At 39.0% G+C, this 24,534-nt stretch overlaps 1 protein-coding gene across 2 annotated transcripts; it reads right to left on the bottom strand.

The window, feature by feature from the left end:
- Nucleotides 1–496: 496 nt before the first annotated feature.
- INTS7 (integrator complex subunit 7) lies at nt 497–24,360 on the bottom strand. 2 transcript variants are annotated; one of them, XM_082047706.1, is made up of 20 exons: nt 24,238–24,360; nt 23,562–23,691; nt 22,544–22,690; nt 20,441–20,578; nt 19,876–19,922; nt 19,175–19,374; nt 18,542–18,664; nt 15,888–16,005; nt 14,777–14,911; nt 14,115–14,212; nt 13,189–13,428; nt 12,326–12,463; nt 11,416–11,622; nt 7,568–7,762; nt 6,676–6,779; nt 6,218–6,286; nt 5,040–5,172; nt 3,692–3,790; nt 2,705–2,890; nt 497–1,773 (listed from the first exon to the last, which is right to left on the bottom strand). In XM_082047706.1, the coding sequence occupies exons 1-20, from the start codon at nt 24,326–24,328 to the stop codon at nt 1,486–1,488; spliced, it is 2,886 nt and encodes a 961-aa protein (XP_081903832.1). In that variant the 5' UTR covers nt 24,329–24,360; the 3' UTR covers nt 497–1,485. The 2 variants fall into 2 exon arrangements, 1 of the variants encoding a protein (XP_081903832.1); XR_014183534.1 differs by lacking the exon at nt 497–1,773 and having other exon boundaries at nt 2,752–2,890; nt 5,062–5,172.
- Nucleotides 24,361–24,534: the final 174 nt, after the last annotated feature.

The following is a 24,534-nucleotide window of genomic DNA, read 5'->3' as shown; positions in this document are numbered from 1 at the left end:
ATCTTGCATCCCAGTTATCTTTTCTAGTTAGGTTTACAGCCTGACCAAGACATTATGAAATCTACCATGATCACTTCCACCTTTTTTTTTGGTTAGTCTCAAGCCAAGAGGAAGAAAGTTGATTGCTTAAGCAACTATTACAGGAATACATGGCAAAACCAATTCTTCATCCAGCTATGCCAAAGAAGCCTAGGCTTATAACAATTCACTATCGTATTCTCTGCAGACTCTGCAAGCTCTAGTCAGCTTCTACATTGAAATCAACTTGAAGACATAACAGTACCTTAGGAATTTACTGTGAAAAGAACAATGAAAATTTCTCCTCCAATTAGAAGGATTAAGCCATTTACTAACAGAAGTCTGTAAGAAGTGCCATCCTTCCTCCTCCCTGTTCAAGTGGGTCCTACTTTCCTGCAGAATGATAAGCAGAGATTATTTATGAGGACCAGGTGAAGGACATGTTATGTGATCTATTGCCTGGGAGTCCAGACGCAGGCAGAGTTCAGCCTTTTAATGTCTCAAAGGAAGCATGAAAACCATATGTACAAAGCAGCATATTTCCAAAATTATTCTGAATAGATTTCCAGTATTAGCCAAATTCTCCTTCAGGTTATCCTGTAAAAGTAACAACTAAGATTACTAAATTGGTCAAGGAGTACACAAGATTACAAAGCCTTGGTTTATAAAATTCCTTTTTTAAAAAAACAAAGCAATTACAACACACGAAAACTTGCAAGTTAACTTCCCGCTTAAAAAAGAAAAACAAACCCAAACCACCAAACCAAAAAAACCTACAACAAAACAAAACCCTTCCAAAATACAGATACATGAAGATTTACAAATTATATAGTAATCTTTTGTATATCATCTGAGAAACAGTTTATTGTTCCCACCAGAAAAATTCTGCCTCTGGTAAGACTCTCTGGACAGCAGTTTCCTCTCAAGCAGTCTCCTCTCTCTACAATTACTGGGTATGAGAAGTGAGCTGCAACATTTACTTATAGTTGTGTGCATTAAGTAGAGCCGATGAATTGTAATAATACACATACACCAGCCAAATACTTGCTATTAAACTGTCAGAGAGAAAAAAAAAAGTATCTCTGGATATTCCTGCCAGATACAGACTTGGTATTACACTCAGTTCTTTATCTAGTCAAAGTATTTACTGATGTCCTCTGAGCCCAACATTAGAACCTATGTGCTTCAAAAAAAGAAAGTACAGAAAGTACTGGTCAAAGAGCTCTTACTGTCCCCCTGCTACCAAAGTCTGCTGCAACAAGTTTGTAAACAGAAGTGATCAGGTAAACATCCTTATATTAAAAGTACAACTCCAGATTTGAACAGAGTTGCCTCAGCTGAACCAAGTTCAAATTTACCCCAGTTGGCATCCGAGACTTTCTAGAAAGTTAAAATTGTAGGTCTTTCAAAAAAAGTTTCCAAGAAGAACTGTAATACCATTGACCAGGACAGAGTCACTTCTGGGGATTAAAACCGTGAGTATGCTGTTCTCTGCTGTTGCTGCTGGGATGGCGGCTGTCCTTGCTGTTGCTGAAGACGAACCTGCTGGGAGTACGGATCCTCAAGAGATTTAACCAAGATAGTTGTTTTAGGCCCGGTTTTCCAGACAATACCATTTGAATCTATTACAGAGGACTCCACTGTGATGTTGTGGGTGCCAAGTATCACAAAGTTTAACAGAAACTGAGTGCTGAAGTAGTCGTTGTGTGGTTCCACCCTCTGCTCCATTTCATTGGTCATGTTGTCAATAGGAATCTAAGAACACATGGAAGGTTAAAATGCCATTTATATAAACCTATTAAAATAACTTTTCTGCTCTCTATTTGAAGGAGAGAAATTAAAAAAAAGAGAAAAATCTTTGTCCTCAGTTTTCCTAACCTAATGCATGCATGTGCATGCATAAACCAGCTTGACATGCTTTTTGATCAACGAATGAATTATTTTTACATCTATTTGCAGAAATAAGATAGCTAACAAGTCGTCTTCTCCCTGAGATTCTAGTTTTCCATAGAGTAAAACAAGACAAACATTACACACTTCCTAGTCCTGTTCTTCTTTTAGAAGGAACTGACCTTTCTTCCCCCGCCTCAAAACAACCCAAATAACAAAACAAACAAAAAAACACTCCATATCCCACCTAAAGAGGCCTTTCACTGAATATCATACATTAGCAGAACCTGTACTTCGGACACGCAGATAAAACTGTTGACTTTAATTTAATAATTATCTTCTCAGGTGCTATTTACTTTGGACAGCCTGTCCTCCCGATTTCCATAAACAAACCAACGAACCAACCTTAAAATGAGGATAAGTTCTAGAGGCTATGTGGTAGAGAATAAGCTACTCCTGCCTTTTTTCCCTTTGGAGTTTCATATGATATATACCTACACTGAATTTTCCTGATATCAAGCAGATTCCTAAAGACTTGTTCTAAGCATCACAAGGCCTCTTTTGCTTGGAAGAAAAACTGTTACTAAAAAGGTATCGGCATACAGCAGACTTAAAAATCTCAGATCCCTTCCATGCACTACACTTGGCTCCCACCAGTGCTTGAATGTCAGCTGTCAGGATCACAGAAGAACCCATTTGTTTCAACCTGAAAATTCTGCTAACCAGACCCAGACAAGAGAGCAGGAAAATACAGCAGGAAAGCTGAAGGCTCCTCCTGGCTCTGTTTTCTTCTTACCTTATAGTCTTGGCCAGATTTGCTCTGCAGTACCGAGGAGACGTTTAGACAGACCGACTGGATTTTACGGAAAAGGCCGGGTTTAGAACCATGCTGAACCACTCCTTCCACCTTCAGGGCCAATTGCTGATTGTTCTGTACTGCAATAGGTTCTGTTGGGTTCCTTGGAGATGGCGATAGCGCAAGCTGAAACACAAGAAAACAGACAAAAATGTAATTTTATGCCTCCCGAAAAGCAAACACAATTCAAGGGTGAAACAGATCACCACCTGCTTATAGAAAAATTTCCACAGAGGGGTCTGTTAGGGAAGCCAGCAAATGGCAACACATAACTTGTATCTGAGACTCATTAGTGTAATAATTAATAAGCATCACGAGCAGTAACAGATGAGGTCTTTATATCAATTTCACTAATTGCACTTCTTCAAAAGAAGTGGAAAAAATCTTCTATAAAATAGCCACAGGTAAGTATACTAGGATGAACAGAGAAGTAAAATGTAATAAGAGTAAATACTAAAAATCGTAAGACACTTACTTTTCCCAGAAAAAAAAAAGAGCACTTGAGTAAAAAGAAAATATTATCACTGAAGGTCACATATAGCCATTCTTATTCAGTCAGCTGATAAATATTACAGGTTTTTTTCCCAAGATAGTAAATATTGCTTTTTAAAGGAAAAACAATACCAATTTTTAAAGGTTGCTTTTCCAGGACTAGAATACTATTTAGCTTTGCAGATTTAGAATCAACAAGAATTCCAGTTAGATTTTGTCTTTAAGGCTTTGCAATCAGAACTGAATCCTACTTGCCTAAGTCACAGCCTAGTGGATCTTAATGATCATATGTACATATTATCCAAGTTATTTCTAACAGATAAACCCAGCTGCTATTTGCAGTTATGGATCTTCACTAAAAATGCTGAAGCTTTGTGACTTTCTCATAAAGAGGGCATAAAGAGAAATTTTAGGCCATGTTTGAGCAGTACTTACCTTAATACTTGTAGACTGTAGCTTTTGAAAAAAGTACCTTTGAAAGGAAAGGGGTACCTTCAACAACGCAATGACAGCATCACACAGGCAAGCGGTATGCTGCAAGAAACAGAGCCAAAACAACTGAGAAAAAAAATATATCATTCATAGCATAGGAAAAAGACATGCACTCGAGGTACTGAAACTGCAGTAATTTCCACTGGAAGTCCAGAAATATATGTAGATAGTCATAGGATAACAGCCACTATGAAGACAGTGAGTACATTCAGCCTCTCTATTTATGTTCCGCCCTTTATGAAGAAGGTATTCTCATCTGTAAAGATCAAGGAGGCCAAGAAACACAAAAAGCCAAATCATTTCAGTCTTAGTGTTAGTCAGCAGAGCAGGATCTGCTCAAAATGCTCATACACAAAACCCTCACACACAAACAATTCCTCTCCAAGCAAACAAGACTGGCATCTTCCACAACTTAATGTGCTGCAATAATTAAATTTTAAGCCTCTTGTCTACTTTTCCTTTCCCCACTACACTATACCATCCTCCTGGCTCAGATAAGCAAAGGGAGCGCTGCTGAAGTCACTGAGCTGCATTGGTATGGAATGAGTCAAAACCAAGTTTACACGGTTTACCTTTGCTATGTTTTACACAAGTCATTCTTCTATTCTATTTGCAATCTTATCGATAAGGACTGTTGGATTTAGAAACAAGGCAAATAGATGCCAGCCATGACAAATGAGCTACCTTGTTCCCATCAAGATGCACTTCAGCTTTATGATGTTGACTAAAAGAGGAAGCCACACTAGCCTTGCAAAGGAGTCTGTAATCAGCTCACTGTTTGCATTCAGCACACTTTGCATTGTGTTATCCGATGACCTGCACTGATAAAAGAAACGCTATACTCAGAAAACACAGTATTAACTGCCAGCGGCTCTGCAACCCAAGCTACGCTAGAGCTGGACCCTCCAGCACTCTGTGTGGTAGGGGAAGAATCCCTTCAGACAACAGCACAAACAAAGAGAATGTGCTTCAGTATCTGAACACAAGTGTTGTGAGAGATCTGACAGAGACTTGACACCACTTTTAAGTATCTTATCAGCATCTGCTATATTCTTAGTATCAGAATTTTTAAAACATTTTTCATCAGACCAGTAAGGGTACAGATGCCTTAGCAAAACCTTTTTTGAAGTATTTTTGAAGTACTGAGTCTCTGTAGAGATCAGTTGTGCCAGTAAGAGGTTACGTTAATTAACACAGTGTACTCTTCAGTTTCTTGACCACCACAGATATACAGAGTTGTGAGTTTTTGGAACCTTTCTCTACAGAATATACATTTAAAACTGTTACTTGCCAAGTAAGACACAGGAGCATACTTCCTGTTCAGGGATTCCACTTCTTCCAGTACATGGTTAAATACAGACATCATTCTTCTTTCATATTCACTCTCAACATGTGCTGTTCCATTTGAGCTATATTCCTGGAAACTAAAAAATAAAACCTTTTGTGTCTAACGTACTTTCCTCATCGTAATCTAGGAGGGCTTACTGCCAAAACAGGCCCAACACGATGATCCTCTGTTATTCATTAAGAAATAACTATGTCTTTCAAACTGGTTACGCTGTTTATTTTTTTTTTCTACTATAAGACTTGCCCTTTATATTTAAACCCTTTCTTAACTACAGTTTATCCACTGCTTTCTGTCCCTATCCTCTTGCACTTGAAGCAGTTACAGGTCTAACAGACTCTGCATGCTTAATTTCCTTAGCTTTTATTTAAGCCTGAAGTGTGTAATTCCCCTGCCTTTTATTCAAGCTTGAAGTGTTTATAATGTTCTAAGAGTCTCACAACTCAAGGAAAAGCAAGAATGGCAGTCAGAGTTAAGACCAAATCGGGAAGTTTATAATCTCATGCTTCGAGTACAATTCCATCTCCTAGACACCTAATGTTTTTAAGTCCACAGCTTCATACTTTTTACAAGTATGATTAATACATCTTCTAAGCAATGCTTAATTCATAATGAATAGGATGGTCGCTTAGGATGTTTAGTTCATAGGTACTTCAATATGATTTTCTAGTGGTTGTAAGTTCACTGTTAAAAAAGAGCCAGAGGTAACAGATTTACATTAGAAGTTTAAACTAATTTAGCGCATATATCTTCAAGACCCTGAAGGAAATTAGGGTGTGCTTACAAGTGCAAACAGTAGGCATGGAAGCTAACACAGAATGACAAGTTAAAATAGGTAGCTGAAGAAGAGTTTAAGTTATTTTTTTATTTTAATGCAAGTCTATATTGAAGGCAAGTCCAGTATATTGCTCTTAAGACCAAAATCAGTATAAAATGCAGAACCTAAACCACAGTCCCTAGCCTGCCAGGTATAGCAAAGCAGTAACGGGTCCTCCAGCCTGCCCAGAGCAGACTTAAAGGGTCTACTGAGAAACTTTCTGAACATTCTTTGAATTCCTAGGCTTAAAGCTCCAAGGATTTAGAAATAAATAATAAAGTAGTAGAAAGTTAACTATCAAACCTACCTTACAGATTCTGGATCCAAAATCAGAGCTTCTATCGCATGCGAAATCAACAGGCAGCTCTGCTGTTGTCTGATATTAATACTAAGGAGTTAAAAGACTTGCCAAGTTGGCACCTAAAACAAGAAGTGTAGCATATTTACAGGCACTTTTCCTTATTTCTCTAGTTTTTGTGAAGTAATCCTACAGTCATTACTCCTTTAGTAAACATAGTTCTTGCTCTGTGAAAATCTCAAGTTTTATGCTGTTGCAATTTCTGTGTCACAACTTGTTCATAATGTAATTCCAAACAGTAGCATGGCAAAGTCTATTTCCAAATAAGTTTCACGCAATTGGTACCTAACTTTTGTTACTAACTGCTTCAAAATTACGTTGTGCCAGTCTTCATAGAAAAGAGAATTTTTAAGCTTCGTGCTGTCCACATGAGAAGTGGACAAATTCTAAGATTTTTAAAAGGATACAGCTCTACATTCCTTAGAGTTGCCGAGTCTGCATCAAAAGATGACTGATACAGATCTCCGTACCGTGTAGCCAGGTTTCGGAATTCCTCCATTGAGTGTTTCATCTACAGAGACAATGTTACTAGCAAAAAGAATCAAAGCAAAGCAAAATAAACAAAACCCACACATCCAGAAAACAACTACACTATAACATACAACACTGAAGGAGTAGGACAACATGCTTTGGAAAAATAGATAAAGTTCTTGCTTCTTTAGACAGATAAAAATCACCAGAGTGACAGATCATTATCCACACGTTAAACAGATGTCTTTCGTGAAACACAGCACCAACACACCCTCCTTGGGCTAAAAATAAAGCAAAACAAGAAAGCCCCACTAACAACCTCCCCTACCCCCTACTGGTAAATCAAACTGCTCTGTCTTTCAGAGACTACCCACTGATTCCATCTTGCAGACTACAGGGATTTTACAAGCAGAATGTCTTGGTGTTCTGTATTATATGAAGTCAGTTCCCAGTGCTCGCAGAGAGGAGCTGCAGTATGATCCTAAAGTGTATCTTCTTCTTTAGTGTAATCACAGTATCTGAGGTGTTTCAAAACAAAGTGTGAAAGGTCTTGCTGCAAGTTTGAGCATACTGAGTGGCTTACTACATACATACCTTGGAAGCTGTGCACTTGAATGTATGAGAAAACACATGCACATGCTCCACTTCAAAATACAGCCTGCTACAGGCAGGCATTTTTATAGTAACAGGTGAAAACCAAGGCCTGCTATTTAGCAAAACTGTTCACTGCCCTTTTTCCATTGCTTTCGTCAGACATGCTTGCTGAGTAGCACAATTCATACCAGAGCCATAAACGTAACTGCGCAAGAGTGGAACAAGAACACATGCCTGGTTAGAGATGCGTCCACACCTTTGGAGATCATTTCCTGACGTCATAGCAATCGTTGTGGCAATAGCTGGTGGCGGACTTGTTTTTAGGCTGTTGCAGGTACAAATAAGTTGAGAAAAAGCTTGCAGAAGGTCAATCCTGAGTTTCACAAATCCACACTGAAAGCTCAGAGGATTAAGTGGCGTGCTAGCAGCCTGAAACACAGCAATAGGAACGTTGGCAATCTAGGTCAAAAGCAAACATAATAAAATAACTTTGCAATGTCACTGTACTGTCTCATCAGACAACTGAACCCTTCAGTTCAATTCTAAAAGCTTCTTTTTTAAAATTGCATAAGAGATTTGCTCAATTTAAATCATGCTGAATATAAACCACACAGAAGTTAGGTAATGACTAAGCCCTATTTCAAGCATATCACCCTCGCAGCCAATGTGACTTCAGCTGTTACAATGCTATCAGGGCACCTATTTCCTCTTTTTCCAAGGCCAAGCCATTAGACTTCAAATGACATTAGTCCAGACAGTCCTTACCATAAGAGAGAACACACTGAACTGGAAGACAAACAGAAAGACAAAGGACTGAAAAAGTGATTCTCTGCATAAGCCAGAAGAGAAAGAATTGGCTAAAGTTCCCTACAGTGAGAGGAAGGGGTGATAACCTCTGTTTTTTTTTGGAACTGTGAAATAGACAGGAATATGAGGAAGGTACTGAACCTTGCATGTGATGAATGCAGGGACACAGTTCAGTGACAACTAAGAACAGTAAGTAAGAGAACTCCAGGAGGGCAGGCATGCTGTTATTATTTAACAAAGATGGTTCTGTGAAATTTTGCTCCCTAAGAGCTTATCTAGCTTGTAGAAGCATCTGCGACAGCTTGGGACACCCAGGAGGGGGTAAATTGCAGCACTCAAATTTTTATACGAGTTAAGCCAAAAATCTGCTATTTTTTTTTCCTTATACTGCTGGATTTTGAGAAGAGTAAAGATTTTTCTTAAGGAAAAACAAAAACCAACCAACCAACCAAAAAACCCACCACCAACAAAAAACCAAAAACATTTGTAAAACAAAGTGCTGGGGCCTTCTCTTGCTCAGAGAATGGATGTATGTTAAACTCATGTATGTCTTCACCCAGTGCTTCTTATTCCTCAACAGAAAAGGTCACATCTGGAAGCAAGAAGTTATAACCCACCCCAAAACCTTACTAAGAACCATTTCTTTGCCAGCAGGAAAGCAGCAAATTAGTTTATCACAAAACATTGTATCATCTGAGAACTGGCTCACTACTGACTAAAGCGAAGAAACATCAGCCAGCTGCAACCCCTTTGAACTCTTGAGCTAGATTTCAACCAAAGAAATAAGACTATTTCATCACTTGAGCCATGTACCCCTCTTATCTACCACTTCGCTTTCCCTTCTCCAAGGGCATTAAAAAAACGCCTTTTGAATGAAAATTGTCCATTTAATTCTACAAGGGTCGTTTCAGAAAACCTTCTGTGGAAGAGATCGCACTACACTGTAATTGATCAACAGAGACTACATGCTTTTATAGAGATTAAAGTACCAGCCCTTATATCAGAAAATCCAGACATTTTTAGTAGCACAAGTTGGACTTGATTCTTGTAAATGGAAATACAAGCTTGTCTCATTAATACTGCAATTTACCTTATCTGCTACCCATATAACCATGGGCAATAAATGAGCTCCAATTCTTTTTGGAAAATGACAGAAAGAGTTCTTTGCCTCAGTCAAGTTCTTCAAACACCACCACTTGTAATCAACATATTTGGAGTTCGTGCTACTTAATCGATGGTTATATTAATGCTTTGTTCAAGTTCTGTATCTGGTCTAGATTACCAGCAGTGAAAAATAAGCACAACGCTTCCAATGCGATGCATGTTCTGTGCCAAAAGAGCAGGTCTTATTCAAAACCTTTGCTAACTCTACAAGCAAGTACATAGCAAGACAGATGGGGACGGTGGCGGACACACTCCATGACAAGTCCCTGCCCTTCCCCACACCTCTCATCCATAAAGTGATGGGACTTTTCTCCTCAAGTGGACTAACTCACATGAAAGAACATTTTGCATGCAGCAGTGCAAGACAGTTTCATATCAAGAAGGAACTGAGAAATTTTCTGACAAGATCAGACACTGTCTGAGTATTTCATCATTGCTAAACTGGGCTGACAAACATTTGCAACAGATTTACTTGCACTGTGTCTGCCAGCTACAAAGCTGACAGCTACACGGGGTTTAACATACGCGCTAAAGGTCTGCGGTACCAACAGTGCTGAGTCACGCTCTACACTGAAACAGCAGCAACAGTAAAGCCGAAGTCAGAGGGAAGAGACAGCAAAAGTCTTCAGCAGTAAGACTATCATGTGCATTTTACCATCCTTTGCTCCCATTTGAGATGCTGAGTTCTGCAGATGCAAGCAGTGAGTGCCTCCTTATACAGCTGACACCCTCAAGCATGATTAGAAATTTGTCTAGAGCGATGCAAAAGTCAGCAACAGCAAGCAATAAAACAATTCCCTCTTCTCCAGCCCTCCAAAACCTGTACTTACTCCTCTGGACAACAACAACAACCCACAAGGAAAGTACTGAACCCAGAAAAGCACTATGTGCAACATGCAGGGAGTGAAGTCAGCAGAGGAGATGAGGACAGGAATCCTTCAGAGGAAAAACAAACTCTAGGGAAAGGCTAATAAAATTACTGAATCACAGAATGATCTATTTATGCGAGTTATTTTCCTGCCTGTATTAAATATTAACATCTAATTAGATGAGGTCCCACCCTGCAATGTCTTCTAGACATTAGAGAAACCTTGAAGCGATGAATTAAAAGCCTTATTCACTCAGCCAACAAGTTAAAGACAAGTGCTTCAGAAACGATGAAGCTTTCTCTCAGAGGACAAAGGTGTAAAATTTACATCCTTCCTGCTTACTCAGGGACAGCTTATTAATAAACAGGAATACCTAAACTTTAGTAAACATTAATACGTGAATTGTTACTGTTTTCAGTTTCTGTTCCTGTAACTGGAAGAACAAAAAAAAACCAAAACAAACAGCTTCATTCAAGAAACATACAGAAAACTGTATGTAAATATTTCTTCATAGAAACTAAAATATGAAAGAAAGCATTGTGTGCAGCTGGATTGTCTTTCGTTAAGAAGCAACTTCATAGTAAGAACTGAAGGGCCATATTCATTAGTGCCTTTTTTTTGCTTACATTCACAGACATCATACACACAGCTTGTTGCTATTTTCACCACTTCAGAGAAGCAGAAAGTATTTGCATAAAAGCAGGTACCATCTGATTCTGCTGATTTGATGAGACTGAATTGTCATCCCACCTCTTACTAAATTGGTGTTGCCTTGTTGTTGGGATACCATAGGATCACATTGTCTGATACGAGGCAACATGAACTCTGCAGGAGGGAGGAAGACAATTAAATCCATCTCTGTATCTCGAGAAGATAGCAACCAATTCAGACAAATTTCCAGGCTTGGCTATTATAATAGGGTTTATTCAGCCAAGACAAGGAGTGGAAAATTTTAAGTACTGTAACATTAAAAAAGATCTGTCGCGTAGCATATGATTTGATCAAGGCAGGAAGTGAAAGAGTAGAGGAGAAAAGGAAAAATCACACTTAGCTGAGCTACAGGATCTTCTCTCTGAAGATGCAGTGTGTTACAGCTGGCTCTGCCCTGCAATCCTCTCAAAACGAGATTCTGGCAGATACTGGACATCTTTAAAAACTTTTCAGAGGTTTTAGAACAGAGACCAAACAGACCTGCTGCACTGTACAGAAACATCATCACTAAAGTAGAAGATCTGTGCTAACCGTGAGTGACGCTATTCCTTTGTAATAGGATTTTAAAGCTTCAGCAATGCAAGAAAGCGCGGAGCTGTAGTTGTCCTCCTGCAAACCTGTCAGACACTGTTCTGCATGGGAGAACTCCTTCAAGCTGTTCAGCCAGAAGTAGAAGTGTTCTGAAGCCACTTGAGTCAGCAGGCTTTGATAGAGCTCTCTGGCCATGTCATGGTTGCCCTGTAATGACAAGAATGTTTCTAAGAGCTGACATGAAAAAAGCCTATGGGTTTCTACGAAACAAATACAAAAAAAAAAAGGAACAGTAACACCTCCAGAACTACTCCTACTTTAAAAACAGAAATAGCAAAACTTCTTCCAGTCATTTGATCATGACAATCCTAACAATAAATAAAAGCACAAACACTTATTTTATGGAAATATCAGCCATTATAGGGTATAGTACTTATTTACACAAGATAATTCAATAAGATGAAAAACAAATATCAAAGTTTACTTTTACCCCAGCATCTAGTACTACAGTTTCTACATAATTCTAACCTCAGCTGTGACTTTACTGAAGGGAAAGTTTTCTTCCTTTCTTCACATTGAAGAAAGACAAGCACGCATCACTATGGACTGTATCACCTTCTAAAGAACAGCTGGACAACGCAGATTAGGCATGTGCTCAAGAAAGTATCAGTTCATTACCTTCTTCCTTCTCAAGTACTTCAAAAATACAAGGGAAAAACTATCCTGCTTGGGTGCCTGCCCTGAATCAGCATTCCAGGAAATCATGAGGGAATTTCTACAACCCCCTCCCCCTCTTCATTTCCTCCTCCCAAGTCCTACCATTTTCTTTACTTTCTCTTTCCAATTCAAAGAAATCGCCAGCATCCTTCCAACCACACCAAACCATTTTCCTCCAGGTATTTTCACTTACCATTCTGGAAGCCTGCCTGGCTATCCTGTAGGCAGTCCATCCATTGGAGGCATTCTCAAGCTGCTGTTTGATAACAGTTTTGATTTCTGGAGATAAAGCTTTCTGACTGGAAACAAATATCACTGTGGCAAGAGAAACCTAATCAAGAATGCAGGGGGGAGGAACAAGGTTATATTTCAGGAACTAAGCAAAACAAGAAAAAAAAGCCAGTTCTGTTTCTCAAACGACCAGAAGTGATCTGCTTGATTTTGAACTCAAAACTACATAGATGGTTACACATACGTTTTAACTGAGGAACTTTTCTCTATCATGTATCTTTTAAGTAGTTATGGCAACTCAAGTACTTCTTGCAGATGAAAGTCACTTTCATTCAAATAATCTTCACTGTGGTTACTTCAAATGTTTCAAATTAATTAACAGCAAGCTTGTAATTTCTTCCTTAAAATTCAAATTCATTTCCAAACACATATGATAAAAGCATTTTTATCTCTCACAGTATATTAAAAGTCATGTGCATCAGAGCACAGTACATAAATCGAGCTAACTGCCATTTTGGTTTTCTATAATCATTATCTTATAGATACCTCAAGAATTTCAATAGCTAGGTTTGTCTAAACAGTGCCATCTGCTGGAAAATCCAGCAGGATACACTGCATAGTTCAGCTCCATCTATGAGATCTTTCAACATTGAACACTGACGTGTATAGTCAAAAGTTAAAGCAAAGCTGAAAATGGTGGCTGCAGACTGGCACATCAATTTGGACATATCAAATTGCTTAGCTGCATTTCAAATAAACCCCATCCACAGTAGCTTATACAGACTTTATCCATCTAAAGGGCTATTCACCAGAAGGAGGTCTTACCAAGAGCTCCTGTTTTTTATCTGTGGCAGCTTGTCCAATTAACTTATAGAGGTCCATCAGGTCTCCTAGCATCCCATCTGCTAGGACAGGCAGCTGCATGGCAATAGCTGCTAAACAGTGGCACATGAGGATCCGTGCAGCGTCCTGGGCAACGTGCAACTGGGTCAGCAGGGATTCAACCACTAACTGGCTCAGGTGAGGACGGCACTTGACCAGCTTCACCATACAAGTTAACGTGATCTGCAATTCACACAATCGACAGGAACAATAAATACAATGTGTACTTAAAAATAAAAAAGCCAGACATACTTTATCTGCAACTATGACTGCAGAAATATAGAAGATCCGGTAATTTCAGAACCATGTACTCCACAAAAAATGACTTTTTTCTAAAAGCCTAAGCCTGTATCCCTGTGCTCACAGCATAACAACATATCACAGACCCAGGAAACAATAATCTTCTTTCTCATACTACCAGATTTTACAAGTAAATAACTAGATAAAATTACTGGTGGCAGCTTATGAGGTGGAAAGATAAAAACAGTAGTTTTATAAAAGTGTTGTAATCACATACATTAGTATCTCCTTCTCCAAAAAGGAGGTTCTCTCCAAGATTCTCTTCATCCTCCAGACACACTTCCATTCCATATTCAAGTTCACGTTTTATTACAGCTGTTCCTCTAAGAGGAATGCATTTTTTCCCCCCTACAACAATCAACTTACTCTAGAACTAAGCAGGGTTCCACTATAGTTGTTCTCAATTTCTCTACCACTCTGAACTCTGATTATGGGCAAAATCTTCACTTCCTTCCAGTATGTTATGCTTCCAAGAGAAAGGATCTGGTGCACATTAGCCTTTCTGTTATGCAAGCTATTACTATACTATAAGTTACAGCTGTGCTAGGGAAAGACAACAGTAATGTCACCTTTAAGGTTGCCTGAGCCCCTGGACTGTCATCTTGACTACAAAGAAGAAGAAGAGCTTCTAAGCTACAAACCGCATCTTGCTCCAAAGGCAGAAGTTCTAAGAAAAGAAAAATAAAGTTAGTTCCCTGTTATGTTTTTCGACCATAATCGCTGTAATGCTTCTACTGGTGTTGCAGTCATGACAGATAAGTATCTTGGTAATACTTCTGCCTTTACCTTATTTTGATTAGAAACAATTCTGCCATTCCATGTCTCAGATAATTCAGCAGTCACACCAACTGTGACATTCGTAGAGCGTGCAGAAATCTCTGGACTAAGACTTCGAAATGCCTTGTTACTCTTTTGCAAAAGACTTTGTGCAAAGAGTTTTCACAGGCTGTCAAACAATTCACTAGTCTTACGACAAAGGTAAGACAAGCATTTATTTAGCACGAGGTCTACTGTGCCCAGTAATTTTCTCCAAATAAGCAAAGATGGAATCTTCCCAACCATTCATAAAATTACACAGAATATTTTCAACTAGATTAAAGCTCCCATTCTCCCCAACCAGCATGAAGGATCAGACAGATTTACAGACATTCATGGACAAGACCAGTTAAGACGTGCTCAGTGCATAAGCCTGACTGTAAACCCACATTTAATTGTCCTTGTTTTCATTTACCTTTTTCCTGACAAGAGGTTGATATATTAGTCATAATTCTCACAGCATGAGCTGCAATGCCACGGTTAGTATGGTAACAGCACTCCTGTGCTAGTTTTACTAAATCAAGTGATCTCACAGTTGTAGCTGCCGTTCCTAAATAAAGACAAGGCAAACAGGACATAAAACAGCACAGTCCATAATTACAACACAGATCTTTTCAAGTACATTTCTTCAAAAACCTATATTGACTTAGGATTTTTTATTTTTCATATGTTTAAAGGATAGGAGGAAAACACATCTCTCTCTTTCCACACATAGAGGCTCTCCATTCCTGAACACTATACAAGTTAGACATACATAAGAAAGAATGTTTGGGTCTAAAGGCTGAAGTGTCAGAGACTCAGAAATATCGCCTTAAGAAATATTATATCTGATTAAAAAAAGTTGGTGAGCGTATTAAGACATACCAGAATGACTGAAGAGCATTTACTATTTGTCTCCATTTCTGCAGCCCATGTAGTTGGGCTCATAATACTCATTAGGCCAGTCTGGCTTTCAAGAAGAAAGAAAACAGTATGACCATCATTTTAAGAACAAGATACCTTGAATCACTTTAAAATGTCTACTCTATTTCTCCAGAATATAGTCACAAGGCAGAAAGGGTCACTTGGGACTGAAGCAGGTCATTCCCACAAGGGTGGCACAGTGAAGTGGTGTAACAGTGGATAACTCACAAGCCCACTCTTACACCATTAAGTCTCCATGCTACTCCAAAACTATGCAAATTCATGGTTTCAGATCACCTTAAGCAGAATGCAGGTCAGCCATCTGAGAGGCAATACATTTCTTCATTTTATGAAGAAAAGTTGAAGACACAAAGGTAAAAAACCCTTTAACATAGCACATTACCCACAAAATCCAGGACAAAATCTTAGACCATGACTATTCATGGGTATATGGTATCCCATTTTAAGTTTACATACGATGAACAGTCTGACTTTCAGCTACTGTTTTGAAGTTCAATACTAGTTCAAGAACATGCTACAAAGTGTTTAGATGAAACTGATTATCAGTGGACAGTCAACCCATTAGAAATGCCAAAGATAATGATCTAATCTAGTTTTCTTACCTGGAGCAGTGCTGAAGTACTGTTTAATGGCAATGGTTCCCGATAACGTGGAAAGAACAGATAGCATGCCCAGTTTCAAGCTGTCATAAGGAGTGTGAAGAGCAGATTCGCAGAGTGCCTAAAGATCAGCAGGAGAAAAGATAGAGAGGGAAGAAAGTCCCATGAGCTGCCTGCATTAAACGTTCAGTTGCACTTGTCTGTGAAAAGTTTTAAGAGTCAAGATTTTCCCACAGAAAATACTATACTGAAATGAAGAGTTAGAAGTGATGTCCTAAAGCTTTTATTTTACTTGACTGAGAACACAGCTTGCAGAAAAGTGACAGTGGGTCTCATATGCTAGGAAACACTGATTTTAAGTCATTTATTAATTAAAAATCCAACGCAAAAATATTATCAGGTCTCACTGATCAAATATTGTAAAAGATTTTAAGACAGTTCTCCAGTCTTAGAGATAATATTGATTATTTTGCCTTATAACAACTGGCAGGGTTTTATGTGAGTGTATGTATCTGAAGAGCAAATTTTCAAGTGTCATTTCCTTTAACAGTCCTGATGTCCAACACAATACAGTTTAAGTTTCTTGACAAACATCTTAAAGCGTATTTTATTTAACTCATTTATAGTAGAGCTCCTGTCATACTTTTGTGCCTTTTTCCAGATCTCTTCAGGTCTTATTACACCTAGATAGGAATAACTCTCAACATCCACATTTTCTCAGCTTGATTATGCCAACACTGTCCACAATGCAGTCATTCACTGGTTTTGGAGGCTTTTTCAGTCAACAAGAGAGAAAGCAATATGAGACACAAATGGAAAATGTACGTATGTTTTGCCTTAAAGCTGAATTATAACATCCAGTAACTTAATAATGAAAGCCAACACAGAATTAATTCCACAGAACAAATAAAAACCCCAGAAGTGTTCTTAGCAGCTATACATATGTTCTTGTATGGTGTAAGGGTTACATTCTAAATAAATTTGTAAATAGTATGGCACCAATAGACAGAAGAAGATGCAATGATTAGGGTTGAAAATAAGTCTTGATGTCTCCCAGCACACTGATGTTTTACTCCAGCGCTATTAGATCACCACTCACAGAGCATATTTGGAACAGTAACTACAAAAAACGCCAGGAGCACTGAAGAATTAACAGGATGGTCTGCAGACTGCTTGTTTCCTTTGCAGTCAGTAGGAGAAGTGCTCCAAGCATCAACAGCAACACCTTCTGAAGCTGACATCTAGAAATCAGTGAAGTCTCCACAATTCAAAGACCACATCCCCTACCTAACCTACGCAAACAGACCCAAAGAAGTTAACGCTGCCAAAACTCTTGCTGGTACAAAGGTACAAAAGGCAGGTTTTGCCGTGAGAAAAAGGAGGCTTTGTTCCAAGCCATCTTCTATAAACATTACCCAGTCCTTTAAATAGATGGAAAAAAGTTGCCCAACACAAAATGTTGACCTTGTATTTCAGAAGTCAGAAAAAACTCTCATTACTTCTGCATGCCATTCAGCAAGCAGTAACAAACTTCAGCCAACTGATTTTGTTCTAACCCAATCACTGGTTTAGTTCTGACATCAATGGAACTTTTTCCCATGCATTTCAACCATGAGGACACCTACTTTAAGACACTACATAACAATGAAAGCCATGTTATCCATGCCTGTCATTTGTATTGAGATAAGTACCAACCAGGCATAATGGCGTACAGTAGTGTTTTGACTGCAAAGAATCCATAAACCACTAAAGCAATTCCTTAAAATTCCTAAAAAGGAAATAAATTTCTGGTATTAATCTCTTATGAAGAACAAAGCAGTTCACCAAGACAAAATTCTGCACGCTCCAAGTCATCTTATCTGAGAATTGGAGACAAAGCAAAACATGCTTTATTTCTCACACAATTTTTAAAGAAAATCCAGTTTTTCCTCCCAGCTGCCCTGTGCTCCAACCGTGTACAGCAAAAGCAGCTTCCAAGAGCAGCAAAAGCAAAGCAAAAAGACTCAGAAAAGTTGAGCTATAAGCCTGTGCCATTTAGTTCTTGAAATACTTACTTTCCCATTAATCTAATCTGAAGTTATTTTCTACAGTAATTTCTACCAAAAAAGGGGAAAGATGGAGCAAAAAATGTTCACATGCAATTCAATTGAAAGAAAGCAGCGATACGATCTACAATATAACAACTGTTTCCCCAAATAATACAGATGCACTATAAACGCCGTTATGGTCTCATTCATAAAACAGGAGTCACAAGGATATTATTGAAAATGAGCCATTAATTCTAAAAAATTAAGTCAAAATTACAATTGTCCTTCCAAATATATCTTGCTGGACGACATGCTTTGACAAACCCCAGAGAGACCTTCTGCATTACATGAGAGAACTAATACGCACTCAGTATCGAGTGATTAATGTAAACATACAACTCTCATGTCTATCATCTCAGATGAGTCTGTCAGATGGAAAAGTTATTTCCTTACTGACATTCTATGAACTGTTCATTAATACTTGGCAGAGTAGCCTAACTTAAGGATATGGATATGTATGTTCTTCCTTTACCTCCCAAATTGTTCTTCTGGGAAAAAAATTCCAACTAATTTACATTTACTAATTTACTAATTTACTAATTTACAACTCTAGTTTCAAAACATATAAACCTGAATATTTTCTCTGCTCCATGTATGTGGTGTCTTGTTGGCCAGTAACTTTAAATCTTGGATTGCAAGCCTCTTCACAGCCTTCCTAGGGTCATTCTTCAAGTACTGCAACAAAAGCTGGATCTGCAATAAAGTAAATTGTTTAATTATCGCAACAGATTCAAATTCCTCAGACTTCTTCAATAAATACATTTTTAAATGCACTCTATTGTATTGAAACATTGATTTGCTTGCTGGCAAGGATGGCAAAAAACTCACCCATGACCCAAGAGAATATACAACAGTGAAAAGTGAAGCCTGGGTCCTACAGGTAAGATGAAATATTTTCAGAAAAAGTCAGTGTGTTTGCTTTTCTAAATCTGATTGATCCTAGCCACTTTCAATCCCAGCTGATTTTAAGAAAGAGAGTTATGATCTGGAAAGAAGGGTTCATGTGTTTGATGGGGTTATCTGGAAAAGGGATCAGAGAGGGAAAAAAAATAAAAGCAGCAGCAGTTTTCGGGGTATTTTTTCTATATAGCACATAGAAGCAACCATCCTAGCATATCCATCACAATTTATTTTCCGTATCAGCCAGAATCCGAGTTTTTTAAAACGTTCTTTAAGTTGAAGGAACGAATTAGGAAGAATTACCTGTTTTGGAATGTCAACCAAAGAAGAAGCAGCGAGCAGAGTAAAGGTGTGCAGAGTAACAATGACCATCTTGGTAGAGGGATACGATGTCACCAGCTGCTGAAGCAGCTGCCGGGAGCTGGAGGCCAGGCTGGCATCATGATGCATGTGCTGTAGAATAGGGATCAACTTCAATTTCAAGTCCACAGGTGTGGCCAAACCTGCAGCAAGGAAAAGAAAGACAGGCAGAGTGTTGGTCCGTTGTGCTGGGTTTGGGCAGTTCTGAGGCACACAGGACATCTGCATTGCTACCACTGCTGAGGGACAGTTGTGCAGACACATGCGCTAGCTTCAAATAACTAATCTGCTAGCCAAGAGCATAACAGCGGTATCAAGCACTTCCACGGCTCTTTAAGAAGATTGCTCTTTCCTTCATTGCAGGCAACACATATATTACCTCATCTGAAGCAAACTGTTTTGGTCTATGTAAGTTTATTCATCATACTATAGATGAGCTTTTTTTTTTTTAACCAAACAGGTGTTTTGAAAACAAGATAGAAGAATCAGATATTAGATTATTGGTTAGATAATTTATTTTAAAAACTGGAATCATTTGAGGACAAGGGCAACAGCATTCTGATATCCGATATTTACATCTGGATAATAAACAATTCTCAGAGAAATTAGAGTTTTCCCTTTTATCATTCAGTATACATATGTACCTTGAATCATCTCACTGATTTTATTACATATTCCAGCAGCAAAATCCCTGTAGAGAAAAGACAAAGTGCCAGGTGAAATGAAAAATGAAGTAACAAATAATTTAAAATAATAATAAAAATAATCAACTGAACTACCAAACATTGTGTTTTAAAAATAAAAACTTTCACAAGAGTGCTTGCCAAGACCTGAGTCGTTTTAGAACCACTGCACATGGGCACGATCAAATGAGAAAGTGCAAGCTTTCAAAAATGTGCAAAAGTAACAAGCAGCACTACATTTTGCTCCCTAATATAATTCCTGTAAAATAATCCTTGATTACAACTGTTGTTTCACTTTGCAGTCCCATATTTATGAGCTTTACATTACTATTTCAGAAAAAAAAAAAAATCTGTTAAACTTGTATTCAGATTTCTTTACAATACTGTTATCACACATAATTAAATGTTTTGCTATAAAGGACATGGGTAGCACTACAGAAGGGAATATTAAGGACTGTGAATGCCAGTGTCAATGGAGTTTCCACTCTCTGTAGTACAAAAAAATTGAAAAAAAATTACATCTTACTTTGATTGTGCAGAAAAGTTGGCAGCAGCAAATATAGCAGCTTCAACTTCCACATTATCATGGGAATCCAAACTCTGACGAATACTGTGATGTGCATTCTTCCTTTCTGGAATAATAGATGCCATACTGCCCAGCATCCTACAGAAATAAATCACAGCAAAATCAGGAAAAACAATGATCATGAAGAAATGCAACATGAAACCAAACAGAAATGTAAAAGGACTGGTTAAAAGACGATTTTTATATAGATATGTGCTCTTTCATGTCTATTACAGAAACAAACAAATGCTAAAAGTAGGCCTATAATTAAAATGTAACAAATTTTGTCATGTGGGTTGTGTCAGCGGTTTCATAAAAGAAAATTACATTTTGATACTTGTAGCTCGAAATGGGCACAGTGAGAACCTTACCAAGAATTCTCATAAAATTAAGATTCTGTTATGGCACTGGCAATAAGTATTTTAAAGATGCTTTTAACATAAAACTCTGGTATCAGTACAACAGATTTAATGCTAAAATGTATTGATGGCTGTTTTCAGACACACATGAAGTACCATGGGATATAAATTCAGAGAACTGTTTCCATGCTTTCTAACCCTCTTCCCAATTAAGACTGCAAAAGAGTTGCTAAGAAAGCAAAATTTCCCAAGTGTTACCATGATCCAGCAAACAAACATCTGACTTCCGTAATCTAAGATCTTTCGCAGATGTGAGATATGGTTATTACCGGGAATAATGCAATACTTTTTGTGCAACTACTAAAAAAAAGGAGCAAACCAGTCTGTACTTTGCTAAGAATATCTCAAAGATGCTTTTCACAAATATCTAGCATAATCCAATTAAAAGAAAAATTAATGCAAGATTTGCACTGATGGTAAATCTGGCAATAAAATTCCACACACAGATTTACTTTTTGCAGATCTTTCAGCATATTCTTTCCTACTGATGATACTTAAGGAGGACAAAAACAAAGCAACTGAAGACTTTAATCTGAAACTGCTGAACCAACAGCTTTTTTAACCTTTCACTTGATGCATCCTGAGAATTGATTAGTAATTCAAGTATTTTTTTCTGAGCAGATTTCCCAAGACTACTAGTAGTCCATTAAGGTAGCCCTCAATACCAGTCAACAACCATAATCTTATGTTAGAACACTGAAGTGGAACTACAAAACATGTAGGTATACTGTATTTACCTATTTCTGAGACACTAGCACATGACAGCATAATCTCAAATAAAATATCAAAAGAAGAAAGAAATGCACATATGAGCTAATCAAACAAATCCTTGTTAATGCCTCCCATCTTTCTATAGTGAAATCAGTAACAGTTCTAGATGGGAAGAAGAAAAGAACACAACGGAAGAAAGAAAAGTGCTCTCTTCACCGTTCACTGGCACAGGAGTTGAAAGATGCAGTTGAGACAATCATGTTGGATAGTGTTAGAGACACAGACACCAAAGCAGCTGGACAGTGACATTAAAGATACCTTATTTTTTTTTTATCCCCCATTTGATTCCCAGGACATCCAAAGCAATAATACAATGGTACTTTCTTAGAAGTTACTGATCAACAAGCAGTAAGAGACAACAAGTTGAGACAACAAGCAGTAAACTTCTAAGACAAAGATAAATGAAAAATAAGTGCAAGCATAACAAGGCTCAAATAAATAAGTTTTGGTCACAAGTTAACAAAAAATTATCTTAATGTGGAAGGAAGCACTTTCCTTTTGGTCCCACTCTAAATATATCACAGGCAACATATGATAGACTGCATACAGGTACTCTCTGGCTTATGCATATAACAGGTTTATTTTTCTTCTCTTTAGTACACAAAATTTAAACGCTGCAAATTCTGTTTTGCCTGGAGCCATCCAAAAAAATCTGATTGTAATAAACAGTCAATAACCTTGATCTTCTGATCACAGATCCTTATCAATTAGCCCCTTCGAAGACAGATGTCTTTGCTCGTAACTCTTATGAGCAGTGTATAAGACACCTTCTGCATTTCATTCATGGTAGTTGCAGATTTTGTTATTCCAGACTGGCATACTAATAATTAGCAAGACATTTGAAGTAAGTTAGGTGCATTTATGTAATACATACCGAAGCGTAATAGCCCGAGCAACTGGATCATTGCTATGAATTACTGAGAAAACTCTTTTGACAAACTCATCCACATTTAGGATCTTCTCTAAGTGCTTCTCACTCTGCTGGGTAACTTTGAGCACACACAGCCTCAGGAAGTTGTTTCTGTTAGAAGACACACACATTTCTTTATCATGCTTTTTATAATAAAAATTCAAACACTTTAAACACTAAATTATTTTTAAAAATCTTCTGAGAGTAAATGAAAACAAGGAAAGATCTATGTTTTAGAAACATTATATTTAAGTAGACTGATATAGTCAAAAAGAGACCATTAGCACACATATTTCAATTTCTAGTACAGGTAGTATCAAATTTAGGCCTAATTCCAGGGAAATGAACCTGTTGACACTATCAAAAAGGAGAGTAATCAGATGCCTGTTTTGTGCACACTGAAGGATCTAATTCTGCCAGAAAAGCACGTCCAGGTTTAAGACAGAAAAGTCTAATTGCCATTGCCTGGTGTGAGTTTCTTTACCTTCCTGTAGCCAACAGTGAAGATTCTACAACAGCAACAGATAACTTAGTAAGCAAAAGCTTACAAAGCAGCTCCAACATCATCACATGCATCATTTAGACATCAGGCACAAAGCTATACTTTGGGCTTTGTTATTAATGTTCCTTAGAGATGCAATTTGCAAACGTGATCATTCATCTATTTATTAATTATTAATTTGAACATGCCTATGGCACAGAATTTACACCAGTGAACTTACACTGGTCAGCAAGTGAATCCTCACATCAGGACAGGTGGAAAGGAACTGTGTCATTGACCACCCACAGCCACTTAAGGCCACTAAAGATGGGAAAAGCATGCTTCAATCAAGCACAACTTGTCCCCAGTAGGCTGGGTAACACTCCGGTATTATCAAGCAAACAGAAAAGCCCCACAACCACCCAGGCTCCAATGCTGCAATACTGTGTATTACTACAGGTCAGAGGTTTCAACAAATAGAAACTGATGGATGCTACTTACCCCATCCTGAAAACATCGGCTAGCTTTAGGAAAGCTGAATTAATGAGAATAGGGAAAGGATATTTCTGGAAGAGCCTGGGAAAACGAACGACGGCTTCGCACTGCTCCCCGAGCTTGCCGGACCTGAGGCCTACACAGGACAACAGCCATTACTGTAGGTGAGGAGTGACCTCATTAATGTTCATAAATATGTAAAGGGTGAGTGTCACGGGGATGGAGCCAGGCTCATCTCGGTGACAACCAATGATAGGACAAGCAGCAATGGGTACAAACTGGAACACAGGAGGTTCCACTTAAATTTGAGAAGAAACTTCTTCACAGTGAGGATGACAGAGCACTGGAACAGGCTGCCGAGGGAGGTTGTGGAGTCTCCTACTCTGGAGGCATTCAAAACCTGCCTGGACATGTTCCTGTGTAACCTCATCTGGGTGTTCCTCCGGCAGGGGGATTGGACTGGATGATCTTTCGAGATCCCTTCCAATCCCTAACGTTCTGTGATTCTGTGACACCGACGCTCCCTCAAGGCCAGGCCCTCCCCGGCCCGCGGTGTAGCGGTACAAAACCGCGCTCCCCACTGCTGGGGACCGAAGGCCGGGGGGACCCCGCCCCCCACACGGCGGCGGCCCCAGCCCCCCTCCCCCAGGCCAGCGCCAACCCCGATCCCGCCCGGCTCCACCTTTGTCCAGCTCCATAAGGGCGGAGTTGGCGTCCAGCTCCTGTTCGCCGTAGCCCGCATCGGCCAGGAAGGACTTAGCGCTGGCAGCCATGCCGGCCCCTCACCGCCGCGCCCCGGCCCTGCCTCCGCGCATGCGCGGCCGCACTCCCGCCGCCCCAGCCCTTCAGCCCTCCAGCCGCCGCCGCCTCGCGACTTCTGCGCAGGCGCGGCGCCGAGGCGCGTGCGCGCGCCAGCCGCCACCCCGGCCGCGGCCGCTCGTAGCGGCTGCATCCCGGTGCCGCTTTGGGGAGTGGGTGT

The sequence above is a fragment of the Streptopelia decaocto genome, assembly GCF_964273445.1.
Source record: "Streptopelia decaocto genome assembly, chromosome: 3".
NCBI lineage: Eukaryota > Metazoa > Chordata > Aves > Columbiformes > Columbidae > Streptopelia > Streptopelia decaocto.
The sequence above is the reverse complement of the archived record's forward strand: the minus strand, read 5'-3'. Positions and strand labels throughout refer to the sequence as shown.

Excerpts from the sequence above, each read along its gene's own strand:
- INTS7 (XM_082047706.1), bottom strand. The coding sequence starts at position 24,328 with ATGGCTGCCAGCGCTAAGTCCTTCCTGGCCGATGCGGGCTACGGCGAA. Across the intron at positions 16,006-18,541 it reads GGAGCAGAGAAAATATTCAG|GCACTCTGCGAATCTGCTCT; the intron begins GTTTATATGTTT and ends GCTGATCTTTAG. Across the intron at positions 11,623-12,325 it reads CCAGGCAGGCTTCCAGAATG|GGCAACCATGACATGGCCAG; the intron begins GTAAGTGAAAAT and ends TTGTCATTACAG.